General features: G+C 44.7%; 1 protein-coding gene across 2 annotated transcripts in view; it reads right to left on the bottom strand.

Moving 5' to 3' along the window:
• The window catches only part of HSF4 (heat shock transcription factor 4), a 463,098-nt gene that overhangs the window by 338,909 nt on the left and 105,169 nt on the right, over nucleotides 1–19,020 (bottom strand). For both annotated transcript variants that reach the window (XM_085639409.1, XM_085639410.1), the window contains exons 5-6: nucleotides 16,955–17,030; nucleotides 15,095–15,159 (exon numbers count right to left, since the gene is read on the bottom strand). In XM_085639409.1, coding sequence (XP_085495535.1) covers nucleotides 15,095–15,159; nucleotides 16,955–17,030 — 141 coding nt within the window. The remainder of the gene's footprint in view (nucleotides 1–15,094; nucleotides 15,160–16,954; nucleotides 17,031–19,020) is intronic.

Genomic DNA, 19,020 nt, shown 5'->3' with positions numbered 1-19,020 from the left:
CCAAAATTTGAAGTTTGCAGTCCATTCTGGGTAAGAAAAAGTAGTGGGGTCTACACAAGCCACACTATCCTGGACTTATCTGAGTGGCTAGTTTAAAAAAAATCAAGTACTGGTAAGTTTCTTTGCATGCCGGCCAACCCCAGGTCCGAATATAGAAGTTCCCCACAACCACAGACTGATTGAAATTTAATGGAAATGTCCTGATGTTTCCACATTGCATTTTGGTATTTGCAGGCAACAGGCCCACTCACACGTGTTGAGTAGCCTTGCATCAGGAGAAGTGTGGGAATGGTGGGTGATAGCAAAACACACAAGATGGATGGGTGGGTGATAGAAGATTTGTTAATCCCTGCAGATTCTGGAACTTTCCCCTCAAAGAAACTAGAGAAACATCTGTGATTTTAGCCAAAGTTTGACGTCCACAAGGCATTGGGGGGGTGGGTAAGAAAAATTAGTGCCAGCCAAGCAATCACCCTGGATTCACTCAGGTGTCTAGTTTTCAGAAATATCTTGAATTGGCAGGTTTACCTGGGTGCCAGCTAACTTTATCCTTTAGAATGACTGAAATTCTGTGAATAAATCTTGATGTTTCCATGTTGCATTTTGGGAGCTTTTTTATAGCAGGTTATATTGCCACCCACACACGGGCCTGTTTTTACCAGGATGTGTTTGAACACAGAACAGTAGGGCATTTCATATCAAGTATAGAATTGAATCACATTTCAGTTTCCAAATGTGTGTCAGTGTGCACAAAAGAGCACATTTTTTTGAATGCCCTCACAATCACCTTATATTATGGGCATCCCAAAATGTAGAGTGGTACAAATAACCCCTATTCCTGAACTCAGATTCTCTGGCACAATTTGAAAGTTCTTTCCTTTTTGCCCATTTTGTATTTATTTGTGTTTACCTTATGAACTGATGCACAAACAAAACACAATAAAAAATCCTTATAAATCACAGTCGATTGATGGCTTTGGTAATTGTGTGTGTTTTTTGACAACCGACAAACACTATATTACTTTTATGGATTGGCCTTCAGCACAATAAATTACAGATGAAACCATGGTCACCAATTTCTCTGTTTCTTTCCTTAGAGTCAGTATTTTTTATATTCCAAACATTAGTTTCCTTGAAAAATCCATGAACAATGTACACAAATGCCCCCACGCGTAATTTAGAATTTTATTTCGTTTTTAGATATCTATAGTTTTAAAATTTCACCCATGAGTTTTGATGTGTTTCCCCCACAAATTGCAATTGTTAGAAACTGCAATATAGTGGCCATCACTTACAAAATTCCATTAAACTGTGGTGGGCAAAATGATTTTATTTTAGAACTCGGCCTCCTTCTGATAGCACGCAGGAGAAGAATATGAGCAGAGGAAACCTTTGTTGATCTTATTTCAGGAAAACAACCACACATTCTTACACAGCATTTTCTCCATTTTTTGATTAAACAAAATATGATCATTTTCTCGCTTTCCCAGGATTGTTCTGCTCGATTTTCCCGGCCTTCTTGTGAGGAACAATGATGGAATGTGACTTCAGTCTCTTATCATTCAAGTCTAAGGGTTAGAGTAGTGAATGGAGCCTATTTACTAGGCACTTCGACATGATTCTGTGCTCTTCCCCATAGATTAGGGCTTGCACACATAGCCTAGGGGATAGATTCGTTAGTATTAGGGATAACCTGTCCTGTAGTGAGGGTATTTCATGGAGCCGTGCTGAATTCAGGCCTGGTAGGCCTCAAACAGGAGAGACTCCATCTTTCTTTCTGCTCCGGCAGCTTGGGATGCTTCTAGGTCAAATGTAATGTTTTAGTTATGAGGTGTTATTCGCTTGGAGAGAACCGGTTCAGGCCGGCCCTTATCGAAGGATTGTATTTTTCTTCATGCCGAAGACACTACATCAGGCCGGCCGGCTGGGAACGTGTCCTTGGTACGGGGAGGTACAAGAATTTGGTGGGCGGCAGGTTACAGGCCGGAATTTTCCATGAGGAAACGCACCTCTATATTAGTGAAAGTCTGAGGCAGTTACATGTTCAGTCCGTAGGCGGCATCTAGCCGTTAGCAGTAAAGCTACTACTTATTCCAGGGAAGACAGACGCCATCTTGAAGGCGGAGAAGAACCGAGAGACAGATACTCTCCTAGCAGAATAGCCAGAGAGGAGAGAGTAGCCAAGAAGGAAGAGGTCCCAGTGACTCGGAGAAGGGTGAAGAGAACAGCGCATAGTGGTGCAGACATGTATCCGTGACTGCGGAGGTGTGACTTCCAGGCGAGCCGAGGCACAGACGAGAAGGGAACCTAGATGACCACTGAGTGCAGGCTACATACTACTAAGGTGATGTCGACCCTTTCTTATTAGAGTGTACAACTTAATCTTTCACTTTTCTTTGCAGGTTATATGTTATATTGTAATGTTATGTGATTGCGTATGTAATGAGTAATAAAGTATCCAGTTTGTAGTGAACCAACATGTGCTGCGTGTTCTTGTATGAGAGGGTAGCCTATTCTTCTAGTCAGCTGCGGCTACATGAACAGATGTTAACCCTGATCAGGTAAGTGGTAACTGAATAAGGGAAAGAGGAGCCCCTCGAACCGGAGAACAGGCTATGCTCGAACTGGCAGTCCTTGTGTGATCTGATGAATAGTGAGACTGACTCCCTTTTTGTATGTTATGGTGATCATAGGATGAACTGTCGTATGAGACTGCCGTCTGGGTAGAGAGGTCTGGATTCGTATAGGATCGCGAGGCCGCCACTTGTGATACTGTCGTATGGGCAGAGAGGTCTGGATTCGTAGGGGATCGCGAGGCCGCCGATTGTGCTGAGACTGCCGTCTGGGTAGAGAGGTCTGGATTCGTAGGGGATCGCGAGGCCGCCACTTGTGATACTGTCGTATGGGCAGAGAGGTCTGGATTCGTATGGGATCGCGAGGCCGACACTTGTGCTGAGACTGCCGTCTGGGTAGAGAGGTCTGGATTCGTATGGGATCGCGAGGCCGCCACTTGTGATACTGTCGTATGGGCAGAGAGGTCTGGATTCGTATGGGATCGCGAGGCCGCCGATTGTGCTGAGACTGCCGTCTGGGTAGAGAGGTCTGGATTGGTAGGGGATCGCGAGGCCGCCACTTGTGATACTGTCGTATGGGCAGAGAGGTCTGGATTCGTATGGGATCGCGAGGCCGCCACTTGTGATACTGTCGTATGGGAAGAGAGGTCTGGATTCGTATGGGATCGCGAGGCCGCCACTTGTGATACTGTCGTATGGGCAGAGAGGTCTGGATTCGTATGGGATCGCGAGGCCGCCACTTGTGATACTGTCGTATGGGCAGAGAGGTCTGGATCCGAATGGGATCGCGAGGCCGCCGATTATAAGAGGTCTTGGTATGTATAGTAGGAATTCCCTGTCCTTAGGTGGTAAGATATATGTGGTTACCTATTGTAGATAGGCCCTAGGGAGAGGGAGGGGGTAACGTTCTGACTGGGTTAGTGAGGCTCTGATGAGCGGGTTCTATCTGATCCGAAAACCCAAGCAGAACATTTGGCGTCACGAACCGTTTACGAAACCTGTGTGCGTTGTGGTTGTATCGTGTTTGCTTTCGGCGCGTGCGTGGTTTCGTTTGTATATTATTTATATATAATTGTGTGTGTAGTTTTTTTCTTTTTCTCTTTCTCTTCTTTCTTTCTTTTCTCTTTTTCTTTCTTTTCCGAGATGTTTTCTAGAAAGTCGAAATCTACTTTCTAAGTTGCCCGTTGATATTCCCGGCTGGGATTCAACGCCTTATGAAGCCTTAGCCCGTGAATGGGCTGATTCTACTGGTTTGAGTGAGAATTGGAATTCTTTTTTGGAGCTGGCGGAGCCGGCTAATGTGATTACTTGTTTACAGAAGGCGCCGGTTTCTAAGGGTGATGAGCTTCCCGTTTTGGGGCACAGAGGTTGGATTGTTCTGTCTGCGTACAGGATTCTGCATGAGAGGTTGTTGAAGTTACAAAAATTGCATAAGGATGTGGAAGCGAATTTTGTTGAGATTCAGAATGCTCATACTTTGTTGCGGTGTCAAAATAAATTGCTTGCTGACAAACTTGACACGTACCAAACTATTGCTGAGAGGGCGGCTGTGCGAATTGCTCGTTATAAATACAAGAATCGGCGTGGTCGGGTTTCGACGCGAAAGGTGCGTCTGGTCGTGGCGAAAGCCGGACTGGATTGGAATCCTGATGAATGGGATGGTAATATCTGGAACTCGAGTGATTCTCCTTCCTCGGGTGAGGAGTCTGCCAAGCGCGAGTCCTCTCGCTCCGGCCGTGATTGTAAGTCTGCTTCTTGCGCCTCTGATGGTGCACCCCGTGATTGCGCTCGTCCTTCGAGTGGGGTCGATGCTTCTTACACTGATTGTTCCTCTACGTGTACTGGTCGAGCTCCTTGTGATGCTCGTCCCGCGGTCTCGGTGCATCCAGTTTTTCGGCGGAAGTTGCAGCAGGCTCCCGGTGCTCCGAATGGTATTGCTTTAGACTCTTTGGAGGATTTTACTCAACAAGAAATTAGTGATATTTTGCAGCGATTTCGGCAGCGACCTGGTGAGACCTTACTCACATGGATGGTGCGCCTTTATGAACTGGGCGCTGCTGGCATTATGTTGGATGCTGGCGATTGTTTGAAGTTTTGTTCCTTGAGTTCGGATTCTACTGTACAGGATCATTTTCGTAACTTTAATGTTGGTGGTCAAATTTTTTTGCTTCAATTGGCGACTGAGGGTTGTAATCAAAAATATCCTACTGAGTCTGACTGGCCTGTGAATGACAAACCGTGGTATACTTTGCGCGATGCTGCACAACGTCTCAAAGAGGAGGTGATGAAAACGGCAATTTTTCTGAATACTGCTGACAGGTTGCTTGATGGTTTGTTGACATCTTCTGTGCGGAATCGTATTATTCGTTCTTCCCCTGTTGCTTATAAGCAGGTCATGATGACTTTATTGATTAATCAGACTGGTAACATATTGTCTATGGTGCTGGAATCGGTACGCCAACTCGGTGAGTTGGGTGAGTGGTTTAAACCTGAACGGCAATCCCGGCCTGACACTCGTACTCCTGGTGACAATAAACTTACTAGACGTGATATGTTTTTTGGTCTTATGGCCGATGGTGTGCGGAAGGAGGACATTGACGGTGAAACTACTTCTCGTTTGTGGGAAATGTTTCGCAAACGTGGCTTGGATCGAAAGGAGGGTGCCCGGCGTGTTCGGACAACTGAGTGTGATCGTGGTTTTTCTGACGGTAGCGGTGATGACGACCGCCGTGGGCGCTCTGATCGTCGTGATGATCGACGTTATGTACGTGATTTGTCCCCCCGTAATGAGAGAGACAGGGAGAGAGAGGGGGAAAGAGAGAGGGGGAGAGATGATTATGTTAACAGCAGACGTAGAGATGATAGGGATCAATCCCCTGAGTTGAGAAGGAGAGAGGATCGACACAGATTGGCCGATCGAAACCCGCAGTACAATGCAGAGAACAGGAATCCATTTCGTAATGGAGATGGATATGAACAGGAGGTATCGATACCTGGGAAACGTGAGAGTCTTTATCCTGATTTATCCTGGTACACAGAACGCAGTAAAAATGACTAGGAAATAGTTCAAGCTCCAGTACACAGATGGGCTCACAGAGATAATAGACCCTATGTAGATATTGATATTTATTGGAGACATCGTAATGTCCAAAGGGCCCGAGCATTGGTAGATACAGGAGCGGAGGCCACTCTTATTCATGGAAAATCAAAGAAGTTTAAAGGTCAGCCTTTTACAATTACCGGATTAGGTGGAAAGGAAACTCCCGCAGTTCAAACTTTACTTGAAATGAGAATAGGTAGAATTCCTAGAAAAGAATACTCTGTATTAGTGGTACCACTCTTAGAATTCATAATTGGAATTGATATTTTGAAAGGAATGACTTTGCACTTAGATGATGGATGTTACCAATTTGGAACTAAACATTATATATCGTCCAGGCCTGTACGGGTTGGTCGTTTAAGAATGCCCCCCTATAAAAGTTCCCCAGGCGACAAAAGTGGTTCGTCAGAAGCAGTATCGTATTCCAGGTGGTCATGAAGAGATTAGTACTACTATTCAGGAGTTGGTGGATGCAGGAGTTATAACACCAGTTACTTCTGCTTGGAATAATCCTGTTTGGCCTGTACGTAAGAGTGATAATTCTTGGCGCATGACTGTTGATTATCGAGAATTGAATAGACACACACCCTCTTTGACTGTTGCAGTACCGGATGTTATTACCCTAATTGAAAGAATACAAAAACATCCAGGTACATGGTATGCGTCCATTGATATTGCTAATGCTTTCTTTTCGATTCCGATTGCCCCTGAGTGTCAGGAACAATTCAGTTTTACGTGGAACGGGCGTCAGATGACGTTTAGAAGTCTTCCCCAGGGCTATGTGCATAGTCCTACGATATGTCACCGGCTGGTGGCAGAGCATTTGGCTGAGGTACCGGTTCATACGCAAATTCAGATATGTCACTATATTGATGATATTTTGATCCAAGGCGAAACACAAGAGGAAGTTCAGACTCAATTGGATAGAGTCATTGAGTGCTTGCGTGAGAAAGGTTGGGAAATCAACCCGGATAAATTACAAGGTCCGTCCCAGGCTGTGAAATTTTTGGGCATTAATTGGCATGAGGGGCACCGAGAAGTGATCCCTCAGGTTAAACAGAAAATTCTTGATTTTGCAGTTCCGAGGAATAGGAAAGAAGCCCAAAGCTTCATTGGTTTGTTTGGTTTTTGGCGCCAGCATATTCCTCATTTGAGTCAAATATTGGCCCCTTTGTACCATGTCACTCGTAAAAAGAATGCATTTGAATGGGATAAACCACAGCAAGATGCGTTCAGTCTGGCAAAAGAAGCAATTCAGCATGCTCTGGATTTATGGCCTGTATGTGATGGTGATGTGGATTTGAATGTGTCTGTACAAGGCCTTTATGCGAATTGGAGTTTGTGGCAGAAACAAGGCAAGAGTAGAGTGCCGTTAGGTTTCTGGACCAAAAAGTTACCTGATGCTGGTGAGCGTTATACACCTTTTGAGAAACAGTTACTTGCATGTTATTGGGCTCTGGTGGATACCGAGCAATTGACTTTGGGACATGATATAGTTTTGCGACCTGAAATTCCTATCATGCAGTGGGTTATGAGTTCGCCGAAAACTCACCGAATTGGACACGCTCAAGAGGCGAGTGTGATTAAATGGAAATGGTATATACAAGACAGGGCACGTGTGGGACAAAAAGGAGTTGCATCTTTGCATGAGCAGGTGGCACGGGCGCCATCGACTGAGACTGAGAGTGAATGTTCCGTACCTTTAGTACAGGAATCTCCTGTTAAGTGGGGTAGACCTTTTGATGATTTGTCCGCAGAGGACAGAAACCATGTCTGGTTTACGGATGGTTCAGCAAGGTTCATAGGGACGAAACGGCATTGGAAGGCAGTGTCCTATAATCCGATCACACAAAAATTGCTGAGTACAACTGGTGAGGGTAAGAGCAGTCAATTTGCTGAACTCTATGCTGTTTATCAAGTTCTGAAACAAGAGTTACCTGGCACATGTCATATTTTCACCGATTCTTGGTCTACTGCCAATGGGCTGGCAGTTTGGTTACCGACTTGGCATTCCCATAGTTGGAGAATCCATTCAAAAGAACTGTGGGGAAAAGAATTATGGCAGGAGATTTGGGAAATGCTCCCACAGAGTACTGTTACAATCTTCCATGTGGATGCTCATACCCCGATAGACTCTCTTGACAAATTCTTTCATAACATTGCAGATGAGAAATCTAAAATTGCTGAGGCAGTGGTGGACAGGCAAGATTCTGATATTGCGGGATTGGCGTAATGGGCCCACCAGAAAGCAGGACACTTTGGAGAGAAAGCCACTAGCAGGTGGGCTGCTGATCGAGGAATTTATATTCCCCTAGATTTAATCAAAAATGTTATTCTACATTGTCCCATTTGTCAGCATATCAGGCAGCGCAAAGTGCCCCAAACTGTTAAAGGTCATTTACATCGCGGGAAATTGCCCGCTCAAATTTGGCAGATTGATTACATCGGTCCACTTCCTATGAGTAGGAATTGTCAATATGTTTGCACTATTGTTGATACATACAGTGGCCTGTTGGTGGCCCTTCCCTGTAAGCAAGCTACCCAATTGAATACTATTAAAACATTGGAATTGATTATGATGTATTATGGTGTGCCATTCCAAATTCAATCTGATAATGCATCCCATTTTCGTGGAAGATTGGTACAGGAATTCTGTGTGGAAAACAATATTGAATGGGTGTTTCATATACCATATTATCCACAGGCCTCGGGTCTTGTGGAGAGGTTGAATGGCCTGCTGAAAGACCAGTTACGTAAATTAACAGATGACAAGTATAAGAATTGGCGAGACTTTTTGCCTCAAGCGTTATTGATTTTGAATAACCGTCCTTTTCTAAATGCTGAATCCCCACTTATGCGTTTGTTTCCTCCGAATGTTGATGCTAAGCCCAATGAAATCAGAGAGACTGTGATGTACTGGGAAATTACTCCCGGAGCTTTGGCTCCATGTAGAGCGACCCCAGGGTCGGCAGGTTTAGACTTGCATGCCATGGATGACACCGTTATAAAAAGTAAGGATCGAGTCATCATTGAAACTGGTGTTGGTGTTCATATACCAACTGGAAATTTCGTATTAATCGCCCCTAGATCGGGGCTGGCTGTAAAAGGCATTCAGGTGCTTGGAGGAATCATTGATAGTGATTATCAGGGAGAGATTAAGGTGCTCCTGCTGAATAGCAGTGAGGTTGACTTACTGATACATCAAACTGACCGAGTGGCTCAATTGCTAATAATGCCTGTTTTCAGTGGTGAGATCACAAAAGGCACTGCCCCAACGTTGCTAACTGTACGAGGCCAGAAAGGTTTTGGCTCCACAGATAATCCTGGGGCCAGAGTTTGGGTGCAGTCGCCTAAGAATCCCCCTGAACAAGCAGAAGTCATTGCAACCGGTCAAGACAACACCATTTTAGTTATGAGACCAGGGAAAGATAGCTGGGAAGCAGTCCCGGCTGACAAATGTTACTTACGAGAATGAATAATGCTTGTATTTGATTCTCTTTCAGATCATTCTTTGGACTGTTGCTGCAGGATGTGTCGGCGTTGGACTCCTTTTGGGCTGGTACGACGAGAGAGGAGGGATCCCATCAACCCGGGCTGAGTTGAGAACCCGAGTGTCGCGTTCCTTCGCTGCGTGGGATCGTCGTCGAACTTTTGGATTACGTTAGCCAAACGAGTAACTAAAGCCCCTCATTTCTGCTTGACACCGATGAGATCGGTGACTGACATTCTAGCGACTTGTTTAGTTGCTGTCCCTGCTTCATTGGAGACTTTGACTCATATTTTTAATATATCGAATGCTCGCCCCAATGTTCTTCTGGGCGATTTTGCTGCCCATGAGTATTGCCCCTTGCGTACTGTACTGTCAGACCCGATACCCCCCATCCAGTCCCAAATAGTTACCTATAATATCACACAGGGTGATTTGTGTTTTTTCCTTACTTGTGATCCTAGTGCGATTTCTGAATGTATGCGTTTAAGATTGAAAGGTGCCACTTCATTCACCGCTCATGAACGAACTTTGTGCCTTCAAAGGACACCGAAAACATGTACTTCTGTTCAGAATAACATGACTTGCAAGAGTTTGGTAGTTACCCCCAGTCATTATCGCACGATGTTACTACCTGCCGGATGGCTTTTCTCATGTGGTAATACTTCCTGGCCATATATCCCCGCAAATATTTCTGGAGGCCCTTGTGCCATTACTAGACTGAGCTTGTTAATGTTTTCATCACATCCGAATGCCAACTCTCGTGTGATTCGAGATACAGTGAGGTTACAGGAGGATTGTGACTCATCTTTGCATTTATATTCCAAGTCTGAATACCTTAGCCTGGCTATTTCAATTGTTGGTGTTCCTGCTTTGGCAGTTTATAATGCCAAATCTATTGGGAAAATGGCCTGCTGGATGGTAAAATCCATCAATCATACTTCTACAGTCCTGTCTGACATGCTATTAGACGCCCAGGGTGAACGTAGGGCTATCTTGCAAAATCGAGCGGCCATTGATTATCTTTTGCTTAAACATGGACACGATTGTTCTGATTTTGAGGGTCTTCGTTGTTTTAACTTGTCGGATCATACAAAATCCATTCAAGCTCACATTGATAAACTACATGACTTGACAGAAGAAGTTAGAAAACACATTGACCAGGGCTGGTTTGACTGGCTCTTTAATTGGTTACCTGATTTGCATATGTTACGTCAGATATTAGGAGGTATTCTGATTACTATCGGCATTTTGATTTCTATCTGTTGCTTTATTCAGTGTATTCCTTCACTACTTCAATTCTGCATACCTGGTACTAGACATAGATCAGTTAGTCTTGTTTCATATTATTCTTCCACAGATATTAGTTCTGTTTAATGAATGTATAATAGACTGAAGTCAAGGGTGAAATGTTCTGCTCGATTTTCCCGGCCTTCTTGTGAGGAACAATGATGGAATGTGACTTCAGTCTCTTATCATTCAAGTCTAAGGGTTAGAGTAGTGAATGGAGCCTATTTACTAGGCACTTCGACATGATTCTGTGCTCTTCCCCATAGATCAGGGCTTGCACACATAGCCTAGGGGATAGATTCGTTAGTATTAGGGATAACCTGTCCTGTAGTGAGGGTATTTCATGGAGCCGTGCTGAATTCATGCCTGGTAGGCCTCAAACAGGAGAGACTCCATCTTTCTTTCTGCTCCGGCAGCTTGGGATGCTTCTAGGTCAAATGTAATGTTTTAGTTATGAGGTGTTATTCGCTTGGAGAGAACCGGTTCAGGCCGGCCCTTATCGAAGGATTGTATTTTTCTTCATGCCGAAGACACTACATCAGGCCGGCCGGCTGGGAACGTGTCCTTGGTACGGGGAGGTACAAGAATTTGGTGGGCGGCAGGTTACAGGCCGGAATTTTCCATGAGGAAACGCACCTCTATATTAGTGAAAGTCTGAGGCAGTTACATGTTCAGTCCGTAGGCGGCATCTAGCCGTTAGCAGTAAAGCTACTACTTATTCCAGGGAAGACAGACGCCATCTTGAAGGCGGAGAAGAACCGAGAGACAGATACTCTCCTAGCAGAATAGCCAGAGAGGAGAGAGTAGCCAAGAAGGAAGAGGTCCCAGTGACTCGGAGAAGGGTGAAGAGAACAGCGCATAGTGGTGCAGACATGTATCCGTGACTGCGGAGGTGTGACTTCCAGGCGAGCCGAGGCACACAGACGAGAAGGGAACCTAGATGACCACTGAGTGCAGGCTACATACTACTAAGGTGATGTCGACCCTTTCTTATTAGAGTGTACAACTTAATCTTTCACTTTTCTTTGCAGGTTATGTGTTATATTGTAATGTTATGTGATTGCGTATGTAATGAGTAATAAAGTATCCAGTTTGTAGTGAACCAACATGTGCTGCGTGTTCTTGTATGAGAGGGTAGCCTATTCTTCTAGTCAGCTGCGGCTACATGAACAGATGTTAACCCTGATCAGGTAAGTGGTAACTGAATAAGGGAAAGAGGAGCCCCTCGAACCGGAGAACAGGCTATGCTCGAACTGGCAGTCCTTGTGTGATCTGATGAATAGTGAGACTGACTCCCTTTTTGTATGTTATGGTGATCATAGGATGAACTGTCGTATGAGACTGCCGTCTGGGTAGAGAGGTCTGGATTCGTATAGGAGCGCGAGGCCGCCACTTGTGATACTGTCGTATGGGCAGAGAGGTCTGGATTCGTAGGGGATCGCGAGGCCGCCGATTGTGCTGAGACTGCCGTCTGGGTAGAGAGGTCTGGATTCGTAGGGGATCGCGAGGCCGCCACTTGTGATACTGTCGTATGGGCAGAGAGGTCTGGATTCGTATGGGATCGCGAGGCCGCCACTTGTGCTGAGACTGCCGTCTGGGTAGAGAGGTCTGGATTCGTATGGGATCGCGAGGCCGCCACTTGTGATACTGTCGTATGGGCAGAGAGGTCTGGATTCGTATGGGATCGCGAGGCCGCCGATTGTGCTGAGACTGCCGTCTGGGTAGAGAGGTCTGGATTCGTAGGGGATCGCGAGGCCGCCACTTGTGATACTGTCGTATGGGCAGAGAGGTCTGGATTCGTATGGGATCGCGAGGCCGCCACTTGTGATACTGTCGTATGGGCAGAGAGGTCTGGATTCGTTTGGGATCGCGAGGCCGCCACTTGTGATACTGTCGTATGGGCAGAGAGGTCTGGATTCGTATGGGATCGCGAGGCCGCCACTTGTGATACTGTCGTATGGGCAGAGAGGTCTGGATCCGAATGGGATCGCGAGGCCGCCGATTATAAGAGGTCTTGGTATGTATAGTAGGAATTCCCTGTCCTTAGGTGGTAAGATATATGTGGTTACCTATTGTAGATAGGCCCTAGGGAGAGGGAGGGGGTAACGTTCTGACTGGGTTAGTGAGGCTCTGATGAGCGGGTTCTATCTGATCCGAAAACCCAAGCAGAACACAGGATGCATGTAGAATCCCCAATATGTGGGGGGAAAGGCCACAAATGCAGCCTGGATATCTTTTGTTGACATACGTTTATGAAGGTGTAAGCGCAAACGGCGAAAAATATCAAAAAAGGGCCTAGCACGGGAGGAGAGGGGAGAGCGGGGGGGGGAGCATTTATGGAGTTAACTGCTGCCCCATGGAGACTCCCCTCCCTCACTGTCTTCTTCAGTGTTGTTGTTTTTTAACCCCATGGTCATGCCCATGACTTTCACAGGGACCCAAATCCAAACACTGCAAGCCAATTAAATTATTGTCCTGGCCGTGACCACATAGATCCTGTAGAATTGTTTCACCTCATCTTTACATTACAAGTTAAAGATGCATACCACCCAGTATATTTGTCTGGGAATGACTATACTCCCATATGCATTTTACCTGTCTACTTAGATCGCTGCTATGTCATTGTAATTATTATTTTGGAAAGTATTATGTGCAGCGCCTAGACACCCTTTGGAGTATTAGTGCACTCTACAATGGCCTTGAGTAGTAGTGCTAGTGAAGAATATGTCGCAGAGATGCTCTTGTACACCGCTCTAATACCCCATTCTCTTTGGCTGTATTGATCACTCCATTTTTCAACCCACAAACCTGGGTTGTAGAGTTCATTTACCTGCCTTCTATATCAATTCCTTTGTCTTTTTGGTTTTCTTCGTCATGTACCTCCTCTTGATGGTGCACACCTTTCCGGCTCATGCCAGAATGAGACCACCGCAGCTAGTGTACTGTGCTTAGTAAAAATAGATCCCGATAGTGTAATGGAAGAGAATGCAGTCTATTTGGAAGCTTCTGAATATGAAATCCAGAGAACTTGAATAAATCTCCTATTTGGTCTTTGGTCAAAAACTTTGGCGCCAATTCTTAAAATCCTTTGCACAGTTTCCTTTAGATCAGCAAAGTACAGAATTAGGGGGGCACAATACCACTCTTGATTCAAGAGCTCAGCAGTGGTGGGATTAGATTTTGCTTTTACAAATGGAATTTGTTAACAAGGAAACTTTTGCTAGTATGAAGGAACTTCCATGTCAGCAAACCTGTCACTAAGGATGTGAGTACATGGATGCTCCTAGATTGGTTCACCATCAGAGGTTGGTGACACACACAAGCTCGCAGCTTTGTGGGTCTTCACCAGCATTTTGCAGGAAGTAATGCATCATGAATATGCACATGGATTTACTCCTGCGAAGGGCATCAGTCATTGGTTTTCATGGATAGAAACAAGAGGGAAGATGGAGGTGTAATGAGAGTGGCTTCACCATTGGGCAAAATATTTTCTGGAGAGAAAAAAAGAAAAATAAATCTGCTAGTGTAAATGCATTTGTAGTACATTTCCACTTGTGAAATGGATTCCTTTTTACATTCACCTACGTAGAAATAGTTATGTATAGGAGTGAGCACTCTGGGGAATCTGCAAGACTTACAGAATTACTAGAGTAGATACAGTTCTTTTTGGACACTTAAAACGTTGGAAATCTACTCCAACCATATATATAAAACTTACTCAAATACATTTCTGACTCTTTCCTTTGACATAGTCGTGCCAGTTGTGGCAGCCTAAGACCACCCCCTCCCCCGTGGTGCCCACAATTATAAATGCATAGTGTTTTGGGAGCATCTCTAATGTGGTAAGCCTACTGTACAGTGTGCAATTCTTGAAGAATCCCAATTATAGATACACTGTCCATTGCCATTCCACCTACCCCATCTGATCCTGGTTTCTGCAATCAAGTGTATCCAGCTGCTCAATCATTGAGTTTCAGTTTTCACATTTCTAGGGCTGCATCACAGCTTTCACTAGAGTCACTTCCGGGTCCAGGACTCAGCGAGAAGGAAGAGTCACCTACAGAAGTGGCCGAATGTCACGAAGGCTTCATGGACAGGGAATGCAGCGTAGACGCAGTTATGTAAGGACAGTTCCATACTGCCCATGGGTTGGTTACTAATTCCCCGCCAGTTCAAAATGCGACCAATTTCAGTGTGATTGGCGATAATTATGGCCATTTTAGGAATCTCTGGGGTGACTGAATATGTTTTAAGGATATTTCAGGTGATTATCAAGGAGATCACCCCCACCTTCACATTGGGACTTGGGTTGTCTGCACTTAGATGGGGAGACAACGTATCTTGCTTACAAACTTCCTCACAATTACCTCCACACATGTGACACTTTACTCCCTTCTCCTCCTTTTCATCTCTATGATCAGGCTATGACCAGAGAGCTGATGGGGCAGTTTCTCTAAAGACCGATGAATGAAGAGAGGCAGCAGGCCCTGCTCAGCACTTTAAGCCTATTCATCAGTGGCCACCGCGGTGACCGTGTCATGTGACCCAGCTCCGAATAGCCCCCAAGCAGAGCTGAGCTGGTGCTTTCAGTGGAGTGACCATTGTCCTTCAGTGCACTGTGGCTTGTCATACAAGGGTACTTACATTTTTCTCTTTATTCCTGCCGGGCTCGGGTTTGATTGGAGTTGGCCGAAGAGAAACTGAATCAGCTGTCATTGGAGAGCAAAAAGGTCACGTGTTAGTATGGGCCAATGACTCAGCAGTCCATGCACACAAGGCCAGGTGTCACACAAAAAGCGAGCATCTACCTCGGCAGGGCTCAGATTAGCAAAACCGCTGTCCAGGCAACAGGAACACCACACAATTCAAATTCTGAGTAAGCAAAACAGTGAAAGGTTTCAACTGCAGGTCACAGAAGGGCCATTCAAAACAAATGTGGGAGTCAAAGAAAACATATTTGGTTTCAAAATAACTACTAATATACCTGTCTAGTTTATGAGAAGCATTATAATCAGGGAGCTAAGACAGCTTGCTTGGTCACGCTTCTGACAGAGTTACTTTAATCTGAATTTTGTAAGCAGTGTAATAAACGAAGCAAGGTGCCATTTCCATTCCAGGGAATGACCTGTGCTCATCTGATAAGCTGAAACTACCTATGCTTGATTATACCAGTCATGCCACCATGAAATGAAATGGAATGTTCTGAATTACATCTGGAAAGTGCTTTGCTGTCTGTTTTGTTAAGACCTGCAAATTTGCACATCTGACTTCTGTAACATATTTAAGTACCTGTAGCGTTGATAAAACAGGAACAAGAGTCCCTGTTCTACTACAGTGACACAGCTTATGCTAATCATTCTCATACAGGACAATTTGTGAGAGATCCTTAATCTAAACTTCTGCTCAACATGTGTGGCAGGACAGGTACATGAGCTACTGCCAACACACTGGCCAAAACTGTGGTCAATTTCAGCACAAAGTAGGGTGATCACCTCACTCCAGCACATTATGGACACGTTTTGCAGTCCAGAATTCTTCACCTACAAATCATTGATTTCAGGTGTGTTAGTCTAATTAGTTCAATGGAAGCACAAAAGAAGGCAATCGATATCACACAAAATTCTAAGAAAGGAAACCGTGTCCATAATTTCTTGGAGGTAAGTTGTCTCCTAAGTAGGAATGTAAGCACAACTATAAGGGTTCTTGTAAAAAAAAAATGTCAAAGAATATAGTCTAGAGGATGAAATGACAAAACATTCTTATGTTCCCAGGTATGTGGGGTAGGGGGAAGGAACCACAAAAGTTTGGTCACGAGTACGCTGAATTACTGATGGGTCACCCACAGTATTCCGTCCCCAGACCACCCTAAAACCAACAATTTTCCCACAAGCTCACTGCGACTACACTTCACCAACCAGAACCTCCTTGTTACCCCAAACACCCAGATCCTCTTCCAGGGTGTGGTCCGCGCCTAAAATGCCTTTCCATTTGACAGGAAAAAGTAGCGGTTGTTGCTTTTGTGTAGTGGGACGTGGGCCTGCACAATTTAGGGCATAACAGCTCAATACATTGTGTACATATTTGCATTCTTACAAAGAGTTTGGCTGAGGCGAGTAGTTCTAGAAGAAACAGTGAGTGCTGATGGGTGCTTGAGTATTGGGTAGGGAATTTTTAGGGCCTTCTTAAACTCCCGGCGAGAGGAGATGGCCTGGAGTAGAACGGAGAAAGGCATATTTCCGATAAAAAAGTAGACATAACATGTTCCTCTGTGATGCAGCTTACTCTCGAGAGATGGCGCCAAATACTCTGTTTACCCTTTCCCAAGCTTACGTTTTATTAATTACGAGCTGCTCCGTGGATCACAGACCATAGAAGGGCCCCATTACATGTTTGCCCCCTGGCCCCACAGCCGCTTCTGTCATGCCTGGGAACACTGGGGTAAACTCAGCAGAAGCAAAACACAGCAAAATGGCGTCGTAACATTGAGTTGATTCACTGCATTACCTTGTTGATCACTTTCTGCTGATGGGAGTGATTCTGTCGAAGAGAAACAACCTCACGCCACAGAACTTCATTCTGTCTAGAAACGAAAAACAAGAGGTAAAAGTCTGACAAGTCGCAACCGCTTTATCTCCTTCTCAGGGGGAAAGATGACATGTTGCTGCAGTACCAATTACTGCATTCCTATTCCTAAAGGTATGGTGACAAGTGGGTGAGTATAGTTGAGTTTTACCATGCAGGAGATCCGATTTGGATCAGTCTGTTCTGGATATTTTGGGTGGCAGAAGGAAGTGTCTAGCCAAACCACTAGCACTCACTAAGCCATTTACAAGACACCCTGGAGAGGGATTATATTGTAATACTCAATGTGCAATACAAGGTGTTATATTTAAAATAAAATAAAAACTATTTTTCTGGAAAACACTTTTTAAAACCTCTTGTGGCAGAAAATTGCTCATGTTAGTCTGTTTTAGCTTTTTATGTATAGCTGGAATATGTCATCCCTGTAGAATGTAAATGCTAGTTGAATTCATTCTTAAAATCTTTTTGCTATGCTATTTATGCTCATGAGTAGGCTAGTGGAATCTACAACTCTAGCCAACAACCAGGGAAATCCAATTTGCTACTGTGGTTCTGGTGTACATTTTTATAATCAGCAAGAGTGAATTCACAAGCTCAGTGAGCACACTGTGTGTGAAGAGCAAATAACACATCTCTGCCTACCAAGCAGCGTTCTTCTTTATGTAATAAGCAATGTCACTGGAATTTTACGATTTTGCAGTTGTGGTGTTTTTTGCATAGTTATGAATTTGTCGCATTTGCTACATATTCTGGCATCTGCTACGTAATCTGCAGATTTAAACAAAAACTTGTTCCTAGCTCAAACAGATGAAAAGGTACTAAAAACATGGCAACACGTGATGCCGTTCAGTGGAAGGCCCTTCACAAACCTTGGCTGGTCACCTTGATGATTGATGTATTTGGGAGTCAAACTGGTACCAATGAGGGGAAACCTTACTCAGATTTGTGAACATGTAACAACGACAAAATATTGGGGTAAACTATCACTAAATGTGCTTCATTATGCTGCATCATTTATCTTTTCTTGCTGCATAATTTAGTCATATCTGCCACATAATTTGGTCCTCCCCTGCTGCATAATTACAGTGGCCTATGTAATAAGACATTAGATTTCTAAAAGTGGTGTTAAAATATTATAATGTATCCCCAAATGATTAAATAAGCAACTTTTGTAGTCCTGGAGGAAAAACAAACAGTTGTAAATTGCACTATGTTATGTTACTAGCATTTGTATAGCACACTTCTACCATTTGTGTGGTGCCCTTGTGTTTTCAGAATCGCCACACCGTTTATGGTTCTGCGATTCTCTAAGACTTGGTGTGATGGTGAATTGTCTGCTCGTACATGGGGTTTAGTAGCGGTTTGCGTCAGCTCCTGGGACGACTACTATGTTCCCAATCCTCTCAGGGGTCTGAGAGGATTGGGAACTATGTGCATGGATGAGCATGGGTGTGTCTGGGTGCAAGCCATGATTGCTCTCTTTCTGCAATTGTACGGAGGGCTTGAAGCTTTGTTTGCATCACCGAGGAGGGGATATGCCAAGGAATGGCGGTGAGTGATGAAGACTGGAAGTGCTGGTGTGAGAAAACAAACCGGAAAGTCAACAAAAAGTTGAGAAAAAGATGAAGAGGGAGTGAGAAAAAAAGGAACCTCACTTAATTACAGCCACTTTTGAAAGAGCAAGCAAATGATCTAATCTTTGCTGGAATAGAGACAAGGGAGATCGAAGAAAGAAGAGCCTAAGCGAATGGAGTTTGATTCTAGTGCTACCCAACATAATGTGACCTGCCCGCCTCCAACAAACCCATGCCCTAGAGGGTTCCCCACTGACTAAAGCTTAGGGAGACGAGTGCCCCATCCACACACTTATAGGAATATCCCAGACTGACCCAACCTATCCCACTGCGACAACCAAGTCACTCTCTAGTTAAGACCAGCTCCGGATGAATCATCTGAGGACACTCCAGAAGCCACACCTCAACCGTCAT

The sequence above is a fragment of the Triturus cristatus genome, chromosome 12 (assembly GCF_964204655.1).
Source record: "Triturus cristatus chromosome 12, aTriCri1.1, whole genome shotgun sequence".
NCBI classification, from domain to species: Eukaryota; Metazoa; Chordata; class Amphibia; order Caudata; family Salamandridae; genus Triturus; species Triturus cristatus.
Note: the sequence above shows the minus strand (reverse complement) of the source record. Positions and strands in the feature narration are given on the sequence as shown.